The following is a 21,424-nucleotide window of genomic DNA, read 5'->3' on the forward strand; positions in this document are numbered from 1 at the left end:
AATTGTTGAATATTTTTGTAGAAACTAAAAGTTGTATTTTTATATTTACAATGATTAAAATTAAATTATTAAAATTTCGTAAATACTAAAAATATATTCAATTCTTAAATAATATATACAATCAATTATAATTATATTAAAAATATTAACCAATAAAAAAATATTAATATTATAACCATAATTGCGATCATAATTTTTTAAAATTGTGCTCACGGGGATGTTTTTCACCTATACTCTTCGTAGTTGTAAAAGTTTCTCCAACCACCATGATTGTTACTTGCCATGAGGAGAAAGGAAACTAAAGAGAAAAATAGAGTAACTACTCTAAATCCCAAAGTGTATCTCTTGAGTGAATCCTCCACCTTCCACCGTTGTACGATCCCGACGTGGCGGCCGCCACCCATCGATGGCTCCGACTTTGTGTCTACCTTTACTTGTGAATCATTAGACGCCAACATCTCCATTTAGAAATCTATGACACTATTTTGGAGTCACAAGTTTGAAATTGAAAATACAATGAACTAAAAAATGAGAAAGTAATAAGGAGGCTCAAAGACAAAGATATGCACAATATTTGTGTAGTGTTGTTTTGTTTGTTTTTATTTAGAAATGAATTTTAAGGTTGTTGTGTCGTGCTAGTGATTGGTTATGGAAGTTATTGAAGTTATTAAACTTTCAAACTATGAGCCAATCATAGAGCGTGTGAAATAAACGTGAAGGTTGGAAGAAAAAATACGTTAAAGAGATAAAGACGAGTAATAATAAAATAACAAAATACATATTTAGTATACTCATAAGAACACATACACTTTTAAAAATTCACACGGTTATAATCAAGGCCGTCTCGTGGGTAAGATCGGAACAGCTTTTCTCTTATATGAAAAATAAAATTTTTATTTTATTAAAAGACCTCAAAAATATTTTTACTTAATAGAAAGTCTTATATTTTAATATTTTAAAATTAAAATATATAAATATTTTTTAAATTTAATGTTATCTTAAAAATATTAAATCAATTAAAAAATAAATATTACATGATATCAATTATATTAATTTAATAATATCATGTTAAAATTTAGAAAATCCACTTTATATCTCATATTAAAATTCGTTTTAGTCCTCTTAATCGGCCTTGTTATCATATGAAATAACTATAGTTATTATTATTTTTCTTTGTATTTTACCCTTTCCTAGTATTTAAGGGGTTGTAAAAAAAATTATGTAAATTTATTGTGACTGTTTAGTTATGAATTGATCTATTATTTTCTTGCATCAAAGGGTTATAATAACTCTTCCAAATTGTTTTTGTGTGTGTGTGTATGCATAGGCGAAAAGGGGAATTGGATGATAATTAGGTCCAAATTTAATGTGTTTCTTTGAGTCGAAGTAATTACTCTTAAATTTTTTTTATATATTTTTTTCAAAGATAAAAGGAATAATTATATTAAAAACCACATCCAAGGACAAAATGTACTATAATGAAATAGTATAATAACAAGCTACGGAAGCATGAAAATATGAAACCACCAAAGCAAAATACTATCAACCAATCAGAAGCTCTCAACTTGTACCATAACTCAATAAGCTCTTTCACCATCACATGCAAAAGAATTACACTTTAAACCTCAAACAACTTAAAGGATTTAAAATCCATTGTTAGATTGGATAATCAAATTTCTTTGATTTTGAACTCAACTAACTCCTAGACATCGACTTTATTTGTTTTTGTTGTTCAAATTTGAACAAATAACTCTTGTTTTCTTCATAAACCATCTTAGGACAAATCCATATTGAAAAAATAACTCTTTTTTTCATAAACCATCTTAGGACAAATCCATATTGAACAAATAACCTTTTTTAAAAAAGAACAAAGAACTGTGCACCTAATGCACCAAGGACATTCATGTGGGCATTGGAGCAACCAACCATATTCTCCTTCATCGCGACACACCGGCAAGGTCACGGTGGTGGCCGATGCATTAGTGGATAGCGGTTGCATGTGGTGGACGACAGTGACGGATCCAAGACCTAAGGTAAGGGAGGGCAAATTTTTTCACCTTCAATCAAAAAGTCTCAAATGCAATTTTGGAAGAAAAAAAATCATGAACCTTGTGAAATAGGAAACTAAAATATTATATTTAGAATAAAATATTAATTTTTTAATATAATATTAACTATTATTTTTAATTGTATGTTCTAATTTATATTTTTTATACCAATCTCAAGTCAATATCTTTCACATTAATTTTTTTTACTAAAAAATAGTATTCGTATAAGGTAGAAAATCAAATGAACACTATAACAAGACGCAAAACCACAACAATGTTTCATTAAGACGACGAAATCACAAAAAAGAATATTACATATGAATGAAACCACTTGTTTAAATAAATAAAAGTGAAAAAAAATAATTTAAATGAGTAATTTCAAACCAAAAGTTAATGTTAAGAATACATAAATACTTAGTTATAGTAATTCGTCAAAGAACTATTCTCTTTCTATTATTTTTAATGTGTAAAATTCTCAAATAAATTCATTATTTATTGTGAAACGACGAGTATAATTTTAGGTATAAGAACTGATTATTGTTAGAGAAAAAAATTTAATGAGTTTTGTATTAAAAAGTTAAAATAAATTAGTAATATTATATATATATATATATATATATTAAATACATAGCAAAGTCTACAATAAAACAAATATGGACTAGGCCCATTATAAGATGGACTATGTTGTTTTTAGAATTACAAAATCTACAATTTTGTTGGGCCAATATGGACTGGACCATTGTCTTGAAGTACTACCTGAGAAAGCTTTTGAGGATTGGGCCTTGCTTTTGAGAAGTTGGGCTATGATCTCGAAGTATTCTTCTTCAGTTTGACTGCTGCTAATTGAGTTTGGGCAAATGATTTTGGGGCCAAGAATTGGGTTGTCATAGGGTTTGGTTTCTTCAATCCTTATTTTTGTAGCCATGTGGACACAACTTGTATTTTGATACCTGATGAAATAGAGAATTTTTTCCACCATCTGACTTTGAATCTCCTAACGAGAATGGTTTGGGCCTCCTTTTGCTCAAATTCAAAGTATCAGGCTAATAGCCATGGTAAAAAAAAATTTGGTAGAGAAGAGCATTATAGGGTGAAAAATGCGTTCTTTGTTTGTGGGTTTATAGTGGGTTTTGTATAGACGGAAACTCTCTTGGACTTCCGGTATTAGAATATCTGGAATGGAGCCATAAAGTTTCCACCAATGGGCAAACCAGTACATGATTTTTTAGGATTCCATAGTAAGATTGAAGAAAAATATCCAAGTGTGATTAAATTTCTGATTTCGGATGAGGAAAACATTGTACCAGGCTAGTCGCAGTAGTTGAAACTTGTGCAATGCTTTATAGTAGTTTTGAAATCAAGAAGGAAATGTTTTGGTGTATGAAGGTTTGTTCCTCATTCTGAAGGTGAGATTATTTTGTAGATTTTTGCAGTTGAATAGACAACTGGGCCTTCTTTTGGGTTGTCTTGAATCGTTACAGAACCTGTTAATTCAAAAATAGACTTATAATATGACTGGGGTTTTGACAAATCCCATTGTTTGAAAAACCAACCATATGGAAAAACCTTTGAAATGGTCAATTGAGGATTTTTATCAAAAAAGTGATCCTCTTTTGAAAATTGTTTTAACAAAATACTCAGATTTTGGTTTAAAATTTGATAAAGTAACCTGAGATTCATTTTGTTTTAAAACAATTTTTGAAAATTCTTCTTGTGGGAATTTTGAGATGATTTTACAGGATGATCCCTCATGTGAAGGTTTTGAAATAATATTTTGAGAATGGGTTTTTGAAGATGAAGACTCTCCCTTCTCATTGGGATGAGGAAATGGAAGTCCCATGGAGAGACATTCAATTTCTTTTTGGAGGCTTTGGAGCTTTGTGATTTTTTTGTAAACAAAGCTTTTCTTTTGCTATTGAAGCTTGTAGTGCTTCAATGATTTGAGGTTGTGAAACTTGTTGGCTGTAAAGCAATTTTTGAATTTGATTTTGGGTTTCATCTTCTTCGAAGGATTGGGCCCAAGATCTAATGGGTTTTGCAGAAGAAATGGGTTTTGGGTTTTCTTGTTGTTGGCCCTTTTGGACCTCAATTCTTTTGGATTTTCTAGGCATCAATTAAGTCATGTTTCGGAGAAATACTCTGGTTAGAAAATCTGGAATTGAGTTTTGATCTCCTTTAATAAATTCAATTTCAAAATAAAAAATACTAAGGATTGTTTGTCATCTGGCGAAAATTTATTTTGACGCAATGTTTTTAACATATTTTTGTAAAACTTCTTTTGCAAATTACAATCAATACGAAGTAAAAATTTTTGTTTGAGTAAATCGCTTTGAAATTTTATAATGCACATAACAATTGAAAGAATTTCTTTTTTAATGGTAGAGTAGTTCTTTTGACAATCATTCCAGTGCGCAGATGTAAAATGAACAATACATTCTTTGTCATTTATTTTTTGTTTACGAATACCCTATATCCTATATCCGATGCATTTGTTTCAACAATTTTTTGTGTTGATGGGTCAGCTAGATGTAGGCAAGGTATTTCTTTAACTTATTTTTTGATTAATTGAACTATTCTGATATGCTCTTCTGGCCATGCGGCAAGGTTTTTCTTTAACCTATCATGGAGAGGTTTTGTTATCCTATTAATGATAGGACAAAAATTTAACACATAGTTCAAACTTCCTAAGAACCTTTTTAATTGTGTTTGATCGAGATTTTTTTCAAGGAATTTATCTGCGAATCCTAAGGATCTTTCAATAGGGGTGATGGTACCCTGGGAGATATAATGTTCTAGAAAATGGATTTTTGTTTGAAAAAGAGAAACTTTGGATTTTGAAACAACCAATCCATTTTTCTTAACGATCATAAAAAATGTTTTAAGGTGTTTGAAATGTTGTTCAATAGTTTTAGGAAAAAACTAAAACATCATCAATATAGACAATGCAAAAGTTTGAAAATGGATTAAAAATTTCATTCATGGTTATTTGAAATTTTTAAGGAGCTTTTTTTAATACAAAAGGTATTACCGTCCACTCATATTGACCAAAAGGAATAGTAAATGCAGTTTTTTACCGATCTTTTGGATCAATCTGAATTTGCCAAAATCTTGATTTCATGTCAAATTTTGAAAATACAAATGCAGAATGAAGTTTTTGTAAAAAGATCTTTTTTATTCGGAATCGGATATCGAATCCATTTTAACGTTTTGTTTAAAGGTTTGTAATTTATTACTAACATAGATGTACCTCTTTCTATTTCAGAATTTTTATTTACATAGAAGTCTGCACAACTCCAGGGAGATCTAGATTTTGTTATTAGACCTTTTTGTTCTAAATCTTGGATCTCTTTTTTGCAATGTTCTTCAAGTTCATATTTCATTTGAATGGGTCTAGTTTTTGTTCGGATTTTTTTGTCAGAAAAATCATTTTCATATGGTAAATCTACCATATGTTGTTTTCTATCCCAAAAAGCATTCGACATATCCGAACAAATTTCATCTTCAATTCTTTTTTGGAATTCTGAAATTATTTGTTTTATGAATCTCTTTTGCAATTGTTCTCCAATTCTGAGAAAGGAAACATCTTGTTTTCGGAAACATAAATATTTTTCTTTTCCTTGAATTAAACAATTTAATTCACTTTTGTAAACGGAACAAGCTTTCAAAATATTTAAATTCTTTGTCCTGGGTTTTTCAATGCAAGGGAAAACAATTTTGTTTTCTTTTGTTCTGCACAAAATATTATCATAATTGACAAAATAGGTAGTTATCATATTAATGAAAGGAGTCCCTAAAATGACAGTATGATTTATATTTTCTAATAAAACAAAAGGAGTTTTGATTGAAACTTTACCATTTTTAATATAAGCTTCAGTTTTGTTTTTGATAATCATGTTGGAGTTGTTAGCTGCAACAAGTTTTTCATTAGATTTTTATAGGAATATGTTTGGTACAATGCAACTTTTTAAGCAGCTTAGGTATGCTCTTGTATCAAAAAATGCAAATGTCTCAATTTTGAAATCTTAAAAAAAAACCAAAGTGGTTTTGATTAAATATCTTCTAAGTTTTCAATTTTGTTTTCTTCATCTTCTTCTTCTCCTTCTTGTTCTGTTTCAAAAGAATTTTGACTCTGAACTTGGGAAAGAAGATTTTGAAGGATATTTGAATCATTTTCTTGTTTTTGTTTAAGAGTTTTTATCTATTGTTTTATGATTTTAATTTCTTCTTGAAGAGATTGGATTGTAGCAGGGGTTTGTAATTTCCTTTTTTCTTCTAAGATTTTTGTTAACTCATAGGTGGTTTTAGGAAACAATTTTGATGAAGATGTGGAAGGTTGACTTTGTTTTGATTCAAAAGTATTCAACAGCTTTCCTATTATTTCTTTTTGAAGTTTTGTATCTTCAACTTGTTTTATTATATCAAGAATTAGTTCTTGATCTTTTGTTAAAACATTAATTGATTTTGAAATAGATTCTGAGTCACTATGAGATTCGGAGGTTCCTAACTCATCAAACTGTAAAGGTTTATCATTTTCTGATGAACCTATTTCAGAATCTATAAGTGTTTCTTCTTTTGAGGTTTCTAAAAGTATTGCTTCGATTTTTTGAATTATTTGTTTATCAATTTTTAATTCATGAAGTTTTTATTTCTTCTACAATACCTTGAAATGTGTCATGTTCAGCCACACTTATAACAAGTTATTTGTTTTGAAATTTGGGCTTTGTTATGTCTAACAAAAGGTTTTCTTTGTTTGTAAAATTTTTTAGGTGTAGATTTCTTATAAAATTCATGTTTTCCTGGTTTTGAGGAAAACTTTATGTGGGGTTTTTTATAAGGTTTTGAGCATGATCCTCCATAGTCTTTTGAAATACTTGTTGTGGGTATTTCAAATTGTTTGCAAAAATATCCTAGTTCTTGGCTAGTTCTTTTCATATCCCATTTTAGATGTTTTTGTTGTTTTAAATCTGAACAGATTTTTAATCCTTCTTTTTGGGTGAAACTAACCAATTCTCCATAAGTTAATTGATTATATGGAATTTGGTTTATTCCCAAGACTTCTTTGATTTTGTTTCTAACTTTTTCTTCTAAAAGAGTTGGGAGTCTTGCAAGGAATTTTTCTTTCCAAAAAGGTTGGTTTGAATCTTCCCTAAGCATAACTCTAGTTAAAAAAGTGTTTTTGCAATTTTGGAACTAAGAAAGTTTTTTACATCTTAGGTTTGAAAGGAGTTCTGCATTTGTATCTTTTAAGTGAGATGAATCACCTATGAAGTGCAGACTAATTGTGTGAATTATTGTTGCAACTACATCAGGTATTGGGTTTCCTATCTCATCGAGGATGGGAGTTCCCTCCTCTGTGTTTTGGATAGCATTTAATATTTCTAACTGTTGATGGGGTTTAAGATGGTAATCCCACCATCCTTTAAGCTGGCCTGAGAATCCTGCAATTAGGAGTTCATTGATGGCTTTATCAAGTGTATTGGTTTGGGTTTTGTAGCAATTTGATGCCATTGTCATTTGCTGAAGGAGATTAAGGATATTGTATTCAGACATGCCATATATGTGCCATTCATAGACAATATTGGCATTGAACTTAGACTGAGAAAGGACATTGGGTCTATTTTCAATACCTAGGTCTGGTGTTGTGACCATGGATAGAGGTTGATTCTTCTGCCATTGGAGTCTCCACAGCTGCTAATTTTGTGGTTCTTGTTCAACTTCAGAAACTTGGTCTAAAGTCGTAACTGTTTTTTCTAGGGTATCCTTAGCTACTAACTGTGAAGAGGTAGAAGAATGTTTCACTTTAATGAGTTGGTCTCTTAAGGCTTGAGTAAATTATGACTTTCCTTCCCTAAACAAGTTTTGGCTTGTTTTTGAGATTTAAAATGGCTTAAAGACCAGGATTTTTGGTTTGGATGGTTGTCTCAACAGGAGAGACAATAGTAGTATGTTGGTGTTCCTTTATCTTAGTCAATTGTTTTGCAATTGTGCTAAGATGCACATTTGTAAAATTATTTTGTGGAAGGATATTCCTAATTCCTCTATCTTAGTCTGTTGGTCTGGATTATCATTTGTATGGTGCAGTTTGTTCTAGATGTGTTATTTTGATCAGTCTTAATGGTGGATGTTCAGACTGTATTTTCCTACCATTTGACATTTCCCATTATGTATTTTTATTTCTAGTTGTTATAGGATTTACAGACTTCTGGTTTTGCTTGAATGGATATGAAATTTGATTTTGTGTTGCATAGTTTTCAAACCAATCAATAAATAAAATATGTGTTTTGTTTTGTAAAATGAATTCATAAAATGGATTTCTTTTCTTTGTTCTAGAAAGTTTTTGAAGAACTGTGTTCTTTTTTCTGTATTTTTGAAAGCATAAAACTCATCATGTAGAATTTTTTTATCAACTTCAAATTCTTTTTCTATGACATTTAATTCTTTAATAACATTTTCAGTTATTGCAGAAAAGGATGGTGAAGTTGGTGGAGAAACGTTCCGTACGATATTGTGTTATTCCTCATCAGTAGTTTGAGGCGCTGTATAGATTTGATGAGACACATTTGTTGAATAGTCAACATTTTGAAAAGAAGCACTTGGAATGCTAGAACACAAAAAACGTGGTTTTGAAAAGTTTTCTATCCTATCAGGTAGATGTATCCTTGAGGGTAGTTTTGAGGTGCTTTCAGGGTCAACAATATTGATGAAGGAACCAGCATCAGAATGTCTAGCACTGGAAGTTCTTGAAATCTTAATTTTACCCTTCCATCATTGTATTGGATAATTTCCCTCAAATGAGTGTTTGGTTTTGAGTGTTCAGGAGACTTGGGTTTAACTGTTCCTTCAAGTATCCATTCTTTAGGAAGCTCTATGTCTTTCCAAATGATAGTTCTTTAAATAACAGTGTTTGATTTTGATAGATCTTTTTGTAAAAATAGTGTTTCACCCTTTTTTATTTTCAACATTTTTTGTTGCCATACAGGCTGAGAACATAACTTCGTAATGTACTCTATAAATGATAGCTATATGAATAAGTTCTGCTAGCATCTTGTAATTATGAGTTTTGATTTTCAAAACAAGAGATTTTAATATGTTTGGATCTTTTAAAGACAATGAAAAATCTGGATAACATTCAAAAGAAATTGGTCTTGACATAAACATAAACTAGATTCAATCGAACTTATAATTGAATCTTGAAAGCTCAAGAACCTTGCATCCCGTAAGACAAAAAGGATTGGTGTGTTCATTCTTTTCCTAGTTAAAGGTTTGATGCCAATCTGGACAACACCTATGTGTATGAAATTATATTTCATCTCACGGTGTTTTTCTAGAGTTTTTTGAGAAAGATGTATAGTCTCAAAAGGGTTAGATAAAGGGACATCTCTTTCTTCCGTTTTGATTATGAAATTGATTTTGAGAAGATTTTTTAAAAAGCTAGATTCATAAACCTGATTCTTTTTTTTTTTAGGATTTGCCAATTATTAATGGATCTTTGAAAATCTTCATTAGTAATTTCTTCACTATTGATAGGTTCCTTTTGTCCTGGAGAGTTTTGGACAAAAGAACTTGAAAAAGAAGAAGTTCTACAAAATAAGTTACTCATATTAAAAAAAATTCCTTTTTAATTTGAAAAAAACTTTCGAATGATTCACGGCCTTAAACGCATGTTCCTTACGTCGGCTAAAGACGAAACTTACTCCTATAAACTATCATTTTCCAAATTAAGTTATCAATTTTTTAAATATTTATAACCTATTTTATATAAATTTTTTTTCCACACGGTCTTTGGTTTTTTAAATATATATATATATATATATATATATATATATATATATTATCATGATAGAGACATATGCAGTGGCGAGTTTCGCTAAAACTACGACCCTAAGTTTTTAATAATTTTAAAAAAAAAAATTAATATTTTTACTTTATTCGTTTTCAATACTTTTTAAAAAATACTACTACTCTTAATTTATTTTATTTATGAGAGACATTTGAGTATTTTATATTTTGTATGTTATGTATTCAAATTATAAAATTAATTTTCTAATTTTATTCTCTATATTTGTGGGGATGAGTATAGAATAGTGTTCTCAAAGTCAAATGTAAAATTTTGATCTATATAATTTAGAGGAAATTTTTATATATGAATTTAATTGAATGTGTGAAAGTAGTTAAATTTGATATAAAAAAAAATATTTATGTTAAAAAAATTGAAAAATTAATAATTATTAATTGTGACAAAGTTGTGAAAACTAAATTATATAAGTATATAAGATAATTGTGGTTTAATATATTTTAATCGGTGATAAATTTTGACTAGACAAGGATATGTTAATAAATATATAAATATGTTCATTAACGTAGTAGATATTGTGACGTATGTTGTTGTAATTTTGAGATCTATAATAAGTGTAGTTTATTAGTATAATTTTTTTTATGAGTTGAATCATGTTAGGTTATGGTATATTTGAGTCTAATATGTGAAGGTAACATGCTATTTGTGCATTTTTTTCTTGTTACACCAATTAATCTCCTAAATAAATGACATGCATAATGTAGATTGATGCGTGCATATGGATAAAGTTTATTTTACTAATTTTTTAATTATTAAAATTATATTTTTTTTATTAGGATCAATTTTAAGATTAAAATAGGATATCCAAAATCTTTAAGACAGCATTGGACCAAATATATAAAAAAAAATTAGACTAAAAAATTTAGATGTCTATTATAAGAAAATTGGAGAAAATAATTTATAAAATTAAAAAATAACTACTATAATTATAAAATAAAATAAATTTTCCAACCTAAATTTCAACTAATTTTTAATTATTAAAAATATAAACTAAAATTTGATCTACTCCGTCTCTCCAATATATTTTTATAAATTTACAACTTTAAATTTTTATATACAATACAATATTATAATTTTTATTTATCTATTAAAATTTTAAAATTTCAATCACATATTTGAGTTCAAGATCCACCGCCACACTGGACATGCACAATTTTGATGGAAAATGTTTGTTACTACAAACCAACTTCATGTCTAGCATGTGTTCCATCCTAATCCTTATATTGTAGTTTAAATTTCTAATTTTTAATGACAAATACTCTGATTAAAAATATCATGATGACACCAAAAACTAAGACATTAAAAACAAAAGCACGTTGGTCTGGTGCAAACATAATAAGATGGTGAGAGTTTTAAGTGCAAAATTATAAAATGAGAGTGATCAAAATAAACAAAATTAGAATAATTAAGATGTATAACTTTTTAGAATTGAGGGTGTGCAAGTCCACCCCACGTGGACGACCACGATCAATGTGGTGGTGATGTAACACTCTTATTTTCGTAAAACTAATCAAAACTATGATTTTTGTGTCATTTCCTTTCTACACATATTTTTGTGCTTGTGCCGATAAAAACACGTCATTTTTTCCACGTTGTTATATTAATGTCAGCTTCCATAGATTGGCTCTATTTTAAGTCTCATTCATGTTACCTGGTAAGCACCTTCTTTTTATCATACTTTGTCCTTTTGGCATCGGTAGCTTGAAATTGTTTCTGTCGACCTAATTTTATTCTAACGCCTTAATATTTTAACAATTTGAACTCATGAATTGCATCAAGTTAGAAGCGTAACTATGCCTATCTTCATTGCTTATTTTGAACTATTCACGTAAGAGTGGGTTTAATGTAATCAGATTCGATGAAACAGAATGTCTCACTTTCCCACAATTTGGGGATGATCAAAGCTAATGTCATATTACTAGTATGTGATATTATTTATACGTGGGACTTCTTCATTTTTTTTAATATTAATTTTTAGACGATGTCTTCTATTGATGAGTTATGTCAAAAGTCAGTTGAGAAATGGACAGACAATTAGTTAGAGCAGCAAATACTGTAGAGTAATTGATTGCAAAAGAAAAGAAGGAAAATCGACAACATTAAAATTACCTTATGAAGAGGTCCTTTTGATATCCAATGTCTGCTTCAACTTTTGTGTATAAAGTTTAACGGTTTATTTATTCTTAGAAAAAGACGTCTAACTAACTTATTGAATGTAGATAGCATTTATAAACTGCTTTTAATTTAAATTTTAAATAATATTAATTTTTTTATGTAAAATAACTTTTTCATTTTTATATGTTTTATTAATTAGTTAGTTTTGTTTATTAATTTTCATTATATTTTTAAAATGTAAAAAATAATGATGTCAATTAAAAATATAATTTTAGTCTTCTATTTTAAGTTAAATATGATTTTAGTCTTGTTTCGTACGGTACTCCAACCCAATAAGCATAGCCCAATCTGTCATGAGACCGAAGTAAGATAATTGTACTGTGCACCCCCAGTTTTACCTCACCTATTTCCTTCGAAACTTTAAAATATCCGAATTCGAAATTGTCAAAACTTCGAAATAGGAAAGTAAGCCTAACCTTCGAAAGTTTTAAACTTCCGAAACACAATTTTTTCACATTTTTGAAACTTTCTATGATGATGAAACTTTCGAAGTACAATATACCCAAAATTTATGAAAGTTTCGTTCAACTTGAAAGTTTCAAAATGCAGAAACTTTCGACCAATATGAAAGTTTCGAAGTTGTTTCGGAAGTTTGGCCTTCAATGAAACTTCTTAAACATGTTTCGAAAGTTTGGCCTTCTCAAAGTTTCGAAATGCATTTTTTTTCCATTTTTTTTAATATTGATATATTCATATATTACAGTGCATAGAATGAGAGGTGTGTTTGACCAAATTATTCGCAACTTCATAGGTGGTGATAGAGGTGATGGTATAGAGAGAATTCTACCAACAACATCAAACAGACGACGGAACGAAGCAAATCGTCCCATTAGGCAGCGTCGTCGAAGACAAGATATCGAGGATGTTGTCGTTGATCCTATTGAGCATGCACATATGGAGAAGGATGTCCCTGAGCCTCCGCAAATGGAGCAGGCTGAGGAACAGTATGTTGCACATGCTGCCGATACTGATGATGCTGATGATATTCATGATGTTGCTGATGATATTGATGAGTAGGATCAGCAGACCGGATTCCCCGGGGGACCGATGGTGACACATGTGTTGACACAATATGAGCACCACGTGGCTCAGATGCTATGGGAAGGAGAGGTATATGTTAATTAATTTTTCATTATATTTAATTATTTGTTTTAATTAAGTTTATTAAATTAATTAATTTATGTTTATTTAAGTTTATTTAATTAATTGTTTATTTGAATTTATTTAATTAATTGTTTATTTAAGTTTATTTATTTAATTAATTATTCTATAATTACTCGCAGGATCGTGGATCGTTAAAAGTTATTACTCATGGATTGAAGCTGAAGAAGTTTACCGAAATTCCTATGTCAGATCCTGTAGAGCATTGGATTCGGGAATTTGGGCTGCTACATTTGTCTTCAGCCTACCTCACTATGGCTGATGCTGGTCTGAGATTCACATTTGTTGAAAGATGGCACAGGGAGACCAGCTCATTTCATTTGTCATTTGGAGATATGACTATCACTTTAGACAACGTCACGAATCTCCTTCACATCTCATCCCACGGTAAATTTTTTAATGCACCTGTGAATATGAACACTAATAATGATGCAAGAGTTGCACATGAGTATTTAGGTGCAACATGGGAGGAAGCACTGGCTGAGATTAATTATAATAAATGTTCCCAATATAGATTGCAATGGTTGCGTGATTTATATATTCAAACTAGTCAGTTTGAGTGTGCGGCTAGAACGTAGTTGTTGCATTTAGTTGGCAGCATTATTTTCTCCAATAAAACACATACGCGTGTGGAGGAGAAATACATTAGTTTATCTATTAATTTAGATCGTTGTCGAGACTATTTGTGGGGTACCGCGCCATTGGTTTTCCTTTATGACAATTTGGGAGATGGAGTTGTCCACGACACTCGACAGTTGGGAGGTTACATGACCCTATTACAGGTATATCATTTATATTAAGTTGTCTCATTTATTTATTGAATTATTTATTTATTTAATTATGTATTTATTAAGTTGTGTTATTTTATGATGTTACTTATGTTGTAGTGCTGGATTTACGAGCACTTCCCTAAGATATGTAAGTGGGGCGATAGAGGAGCGGTTCCTGCACATCTTCCAAGAGCATGTAGGTGGACTGAAGAACATGTTGTTGAAGGCAGATTGATGACATATCGTCGGAGACTTGATGCTTTATTGCTCGAGGATGTAGTGTTTACACCATATGATGATGATCGAGCTAATCATCTGTTTGTATCAATTTCGATTTTTTCTGGATATCTTCAATGTGGTGGAGTCTTAGTCCCATATTTGTCGGAGCGATGTCTTCGACAATTTGGTCGTATTCAATGCATTCCACATGATGTTCCTCTGATGCCGAATAGTATAGATTGGATGTGGTAGACAACTATGAGATCATCTGTAGCGGCCTTTCGGAGCCTATATCCTATTGCGACTTTTCCTGGAGAGGTCACTAAAGACTACTATGCATGATACATAAGTGTTTCACATCCTCTGATACTCCCTCCATCTAATGTTGCTGCACATGGTCCATCACCTTATGTACGTTGAGATGGTTGTTTTGCAGATTCTTGAGAGGCATCAACATACTCCCAATATGAAGGATCACGAGGAGTATTAAATTCTTTTTTCCTTTTACTAGCTCATTTGGTTCTCACATTCTCTAGTGGTGCTAGTATTGATGTTGTATGTGGAAATACAAGTTCACGCACTTTTGCCCTGAATATCCTTTGACCAATAATATCGTGTTTCTTCATGTACGCTTTAATTGCTTCCAACTCTTCTGAAAAGTCATAATCTGATAAAGATTATTTATCCTCCAATTCATGATCAATGCTTAACTTTCTCCAAAAAACATGAATGCTATCTCAAGGGATAACATTATCAGATATCTACAACTTTGTCAACTCACAAGCACATGGTGATGCATGAGTTATTCTGATTGAACAACCACATTTTGTTTTGTCAGTACCTACAATCATCACCATCTACAACTCAACATCCTTGATTGTTTTCTGAAAAGAAGATCGAATGATACATATTTGGTTCTTCAACATCATATTCACAACATCTCAACTTTTACACAAATCACCAAAACTAGTTTGCAGCATGTTTTTCAATCTCCAATGAGCAGACTCAATTCTACCAATAAATTAAACAGCACAAATTAAAACAAATCACATAAACTAGTAAGTCATATTTTCTAAAACAAAACAAATCATAATTTAAAAATACATGTTAGATGTTGTGTTCCCGAAATGCATCACTCTATTGGTCTAAACCTTGACAAATCTTTCTTTGTAAGGTGTTAACCATGAATCTTTCACATAATCAACAAAAAGAATAATATCGGCACACACTAGCTCAAATTATTGAAAGTGATGATCATACTCCTCCACACTAGTTGAATATACATTTTTTTCCATAAATCCATTACTTCTTCTTGTCTATCCTTTTTCACATATTGTTTGCATCTTGCCCCAACATTTTTTTCAATATGAAAACGACATAGCAAGTGTATTGAAGTAGAAAACACAACACTAATCACATTCACCATGGTAAGATCTCTATCAGTCACAATAACTTCAAAAATTAAAGTCTCATATTTGAAAAACTGTCGTACCTTTTCAAATGTCCAGATGAAGTTATCTTGTCGCTCTTGTTCCAAATAAGCAAACCTAACCGAAAATGTCAAACTAGTAGATGCAACACCGACAATTTTAAATAATGGTAACCGATATCTATTTGTTTTGTATGTGCTATCACATATCAAAACAAAATGAAACGTGTTTAACAACTTTATACAATCAATACGCATCCAAAATATATCTCTCAAAACATCTGAATTCTCCTGTCTTCTTGTCCAATGCATATAATTTTATTGTTGTATTAACTTCAATAAATGATGCATTTCTTTGTACGAACCCCTCAATGATGATCGATAAGTACTCCTTTGTTTATATATTTGACTGAGAATTGTGAGATTAGTTTTATTTCTCTATTTCAAAGCATTTAAAATGAATATGGGTGCAAACTTATACTTTGTCATGTCATTGTCAAATTTTCTCTCTTCTTCGTTTAAACGTCCCAAATAAGAATGATCGGTTACAGTATCAAGTAAATCATGATTGTGTGTTCCTCAACGAACACTAATTTGTCATCCTTCACTGACACTTAACGGTGTACATCTGAGAGTAAACGGACAGTTTTCCTTATGAGAATAAGTTACTGTTGATTTTGATTTATATCTTCCACCTCCTTCGCACCCTAAAATTAGTTTGTCTTTTCTTCCCCTCTTTCCGGTTGCTTTATCTGATCGAATGGTAACAATTAAAATTATATTTTGCCTTCCAATGGTTTTTGCCCATTCATATACTACTTCTTGAGAGAGAAATATCTACAAAATATGTTTCAAATAAAACATCAAATATATCGCTATAATAAAAATTTGATCGACGATGGATTATCAGTAATAATAATACCTGATCGGTGATGAATTTTTCTGTAGAATCTATAACCGTTCTTGAAGCAGGAACCTCAACTCTACTCATACCTAATTTCAAAAATAGTAATGAATTTAATTAATAATAATATTATAAATTTTTTTTTCAAAATATATTTTTAATTATAACATACATCAATAATTTAAAAAAATATTGAAAATTTCAAAAGTTTCAAATTTTTTGAAACTGAGTTACTTCGAATGTTTGAAATTTTCAAAGGATATGTGTTTCGGAAGTTTCAAATTCATCCAAACTTTCGAAACTTTCTGGAAGTTTCCACTTCGGAATTTTCATGTTCATCGAAAGTTTTGAAAGTTTCACATGTTGCTGGAAAATATCTAAATGAGTTTGGTATTTTTCAAAAGTTTCAAAATTGGTAATTATTTCTGTAAAATTACATTTCAAAAGTTTCCAATTTAACAAAATTTTCGAAGAAATCATAAAACTCACTTTGTTATTATTTCAAAAGTTTGTAATTTTTGAATATTAATAATTTTTTTGTAATTTTCAAAAGTAGGGGTGCGAAAATAGAATGGTGTTTTGAATATTAAGAAATTTTTTTGTAATTTTTTGTAATTGCCTTTGCACATAATCAAACACAAGCGTATAGATGTCGAGTTTGCCCCTCACTCAATCATAGTCGTCTAATAACTATTAGACGATGTTATGTGTTTCTCGCCGAACAATTTGTAACTATCTAAGCGTCTCTGTTACCTCTGCTCTTTAGTGAAACTACTATATAAAAATCACACGTTCATATACAAGATATGTATTCATTTATTACCACACATTTCCACCGGCTATTATTAACTTGGGTGTCAGAATGTTTGCAAGTATCTCCATAGGAAATGGAGCGACCATCAACAATTGTCTCTCATCACTAGAAACTATTTTCAACCATCACCAAGTGTCCTGCCCGGATCAAGTCCCTCATTTTTAATTAGAGATCTTAGTGGTCTAATTTAAGAGGTTTGACGATGTTTTTCTACCATCAAATTTGAATTATTTTATGTATTATTTTTATTTTTTTCGGTGCAATTTTTTAGGTATCATTTTGATAAAGGATATAAGATAAATTTTTCGGAGAAATCTACCATCCACCCCTTTACTTTTACCTCTCACCCCAAAATTTTCAAAATGTTAAACATTTCAAATTTTCAAACTTATTTAAAAAATTCAAGAAAAATTGTATTTTGAAAGTTTTATATTAGACCAAATTTTTTAAGTTTTTTAAAAAAATTTAGAAAAGTTGCATTTATGAAGTCTCACAATCAACAACAAATTTTGAGAATTTTTAAAATTATGAAAAATTGTATATCTAAAGGTTCACATTCAATTAAATTTTTGATCTTTTTTAAAGTGCATTTTGGAAGTTTCGTGTTCAATTAAATATTTAAAAATTTTAAACTTTTGAAAAAAATTATATTTCAGAAGTTTCATATTCAACACAATTTTGAAAATTATTTAAAATTCCAAAAAAAGTTGCATATAGAAAGTTTCACATTCAACCAAATATGTGAATTTTTTAAAAAAATTCATTTCAAAAGTTTGATATTCCACCAAATTTTCGAAGGTATTTTAATATTCTAGAAAAATTGCATTCTTGAAGTGTCACATTCAATATAATTTTTAATGTATTTTAACAATTCTTAAAAAATTACATTTCAAAAGTTGTGTTCAAAGAAATTTTAAAAATATTTTTAAACTTTTGAATAAATTGTATTTTTGACGTTTCTCATTAATTAAATTTTTGAAATTATTTTAAAATTCTAAAAAATATTGCATTTTCAAAGTTGGAGATTCAACTAAATTTCAAAACTTTTAAATTTTACCAAATTTTAAAAAATAAAGATAAATAATTTACTTATTCTTCAAATAAATTTAAATAATTAAAAATGATAAAAATATGTTTTTATATATTTTGAGATAATAAAAGTTATAAGTGGAAAGTAAATGATAGATTCTTCTAAAATTTGATGAAGTGATATGTTAGATTTTGAACACAAACATAAGACCATAAACGTTATTGCAATTTTTGTTTTCACTTTTATGGATCAAAGATAAAGTTATTATTCACAAACCACTATTTCTAGTATGAATCAATAATATTACATTAATAAATATAATTTTACATCATTAATAAATATGATATATTATAAAAATAAATCTAAACTAAATTGTGGAGAAAATTATAAAACATAAAATATACTAAAATCTCAGATTTATAAATAAACAACTAAAATCTATTTTCAATTAAAATAAAAAAATTAATTTATATATTATTAATTTTACACTATTTTTTATATAATTTGTTGATTTCGTAAATTTTTTTATATTAACATATATAAATTAAACTCTAAAATAAAATAGAAAAATAAAAATGTATTTCGATTAATAAAAATAATTCTCCGTCCATTGTTTTTTTCCACGAAGTATCCTATGCTGCGTGTGTCGTTACTCGTTATACGCCGTTTGGCGGACCCATGTAACATGAACACGACTACGTAGCCAAAAGGCCACACAACAGAACCAAGTTGGCGCCAGAAGTAAACGACCTGTCGTATGTGGCCCACGGGAATATGGTTCTCTTTCTATTCTAGATGCTTCTATAACGACAAAAAGTTTTGTAACGTAACGGCTATCTAATATTCGCCTATTGAAATTGTTCTTTTTAACGCGTCTAAAATCGTGACTCCACCGATTTCAAATGCATGCGAGCTTTTAACGCGTGTCAATGTTTCTACACTCATCATTCTCAATCTTTTGACTTGCATTTTCTTTGCTGTCATAATAATTTTGGAGATATCTTATGTCAGCTTTTCGGATCAGATCGTTACTTTTAATTTTATAATATTACTTCTTTTATTGAAACAAATTTAGAATACGAGATCAATCTCATGAGAGGCGCCAACATTCAGTGGCGGAGCTTGATAAAAAAATTTGGGGTGGCCGATATAAAAATATAATATATAATAAATTAAATATATAAATAATATTATATAACAAAAAATTAAATTGTAATAAATGTAAGGTGAACTATCAAATAATTTAGAAAACATAAAACATCTTATATGCAACAACAAAACTAAAACACTTTATATAGACAAAAATACTCGAACAAAAATGCAACAAAACTCAAACACCTTATGTGCAACAAAAAAACTAAAACACTTCATATAGACATAAAATTAAACACCTTATGTGCAACACAAAAACTCTAAACAAAAATCAGCACTAATGTCTAATTGAAACCCCAAATCAAAATTTCAAACTCCAAATCAAAGCTTCAAACTCAACACTAACAAAATAACCTTTAAATTTCATGCTAACTGAACAAATAAGCAAAAAGTAGAATTACACACAAATATGGGGCACTGCCATATAAGTTAAATTCTAACACAGGAGCGACGATCTGAAAATTAACAGAATTGAAATCAAAACGAACTAACTAACAGAGGAGGCGACTCGAACTAACAGAATTCCAAATCAAAATTAACTAATAAAAATCAGTACTAATAAAATAGAAATCCCAATCTTTTGAACAAAGCAGATCTGGAGACAGATGAAGTTGCGGCGAACAGAGAGGCGAGAGCGAACAGCCACATAGGCAGTTAGGCAGAGGCGGCCGCAGGGCCGCAGCGAATAGAGGAGCGATTGATTCCTGATCTGGCAGAGAAGCAGAGAAGTGATCTGAGGCGGCAGCGCGATTGTTGTGATTTCTGGAGAAGGGAGAGAGAAAGGTTGTAACTTTGCAAAAGGGAGAGAGAGATGAAGGCTTGGAAGGGAGAGGAAGGCTTGGGGTGGCCGCGGGGGAGAGAGAGATGAAGGCTTGGAAGAGAGAGGAAGGCTTGGGGTGGCCGCGGCCCCCCCTGTCCCTACTAAGCTCCGCCACTGCCAACATTTATGTTTTCCATATCCAAGTGTAGTTTTGTAAAGTTATTTCTTCGTTTGTAATAATAAATTAGTTGTTGATCTATTTTCAAATTTACATACTATAAATAGTAATAATTAAATGATATAATTAAAAAAAAGTGTATTAAAAATTACAAAAATTCATTCAGTTTATAGTAATAGTTTTTGAAAGATAGGTCATTTTGAGACAAAAGGATTATAATTTTTCATATAATATTTATTACAATTTTAATTTGTGTGAAATTATTAACATGATATATAATTTGGAACAAAGGAAGTGATTTACATTTTGGTGAATTGTGTTTTCTATTTTCGCGTGTTATGTTCTCTTGATTCACGTTTCATTCGTTTTGATTTCATTCGATTGATTCGTCGTGGATGTTTTTATTAATGGTTGTCATGAGAAATTCATGACTCTCATGGTTTGTTCTTCATGACTTGTCGCTTGCAAGCATCGTAAAAGCAATCAACGCAATCGTTTAGTCTGCACTCTACAGCTCTTCATGAAATCTTTTGCTTAACCTCTCAGAAATTCTCGCAACATCCCTTTGAGTCAATTACCAAAACTTTGTATCAAAGAGTTTGTCCCCGCTATTAAAACTCTCGAGGACAAATACCAACTTGATTTGGTGAGCGGTAAAAATAATTTTCATGGCAAAGTAACTATGTCTAACGGTGATGCACCCAGGGGCAGATCTTGCTTGGGACAGGGGGCGTGTCCACCAAAATATATATATAAGTAAAATGACCAAAATGTCATTATTAAAATTACAATAATACATAAACCCTAAATCATATTCTTTCTCTTCCTCTCTCACCTGCACAACGGCTATGTCTTCCTCTCTCACTCTTCTGCAGTGGCTCTCTCTTCCTCTCTCTCCTGCGCACGGTGTCGCCGTCTTGCATCGTGTT

At 30.1% G+C, this 21,424-nt stretch overlaps 1 protein-coding gene across 1 annotated transcript in view; it reads right to left on the reverse strand.

Moving 5' to 3' along the window:
* The window catches only part of LOC101509768 (CASP-like protein 4B4), a 2,725-nt gene extending 2,068 nt beyond the window's left edge, over positions 1-657 (reverse strand). Inside the window, exon 1 of the mRNA XM_004506860.4 lies at positions 229-657. Coding sequence (XP_004506917.1) covers positions 229-464 — 236 coding nt within the window. The 5' untranslated portion in view covers positions 465-657. The remainder of the gene's footprint in view (positions 1-228) is intronic.
* Positions 658-21,424: the final 20,767 nt, after the last annotated feature.

Source organism: Cicer arietinum, chromosome 6 (assembly GCF_000331145.2).
Source record: "Cicer arietinum cultivar CDC Frontier isolate Library 1 chromosome 6, Cicar.CDCFrontier_v2.0, whole genome shotgun sequence".
Taxonomy (NCBI): Eukaryota; Viridiplantae; Streptophyta; class Magnoliopsida; order Fabales; family Fabaceae; genus Cicer; species Cicer arietinum.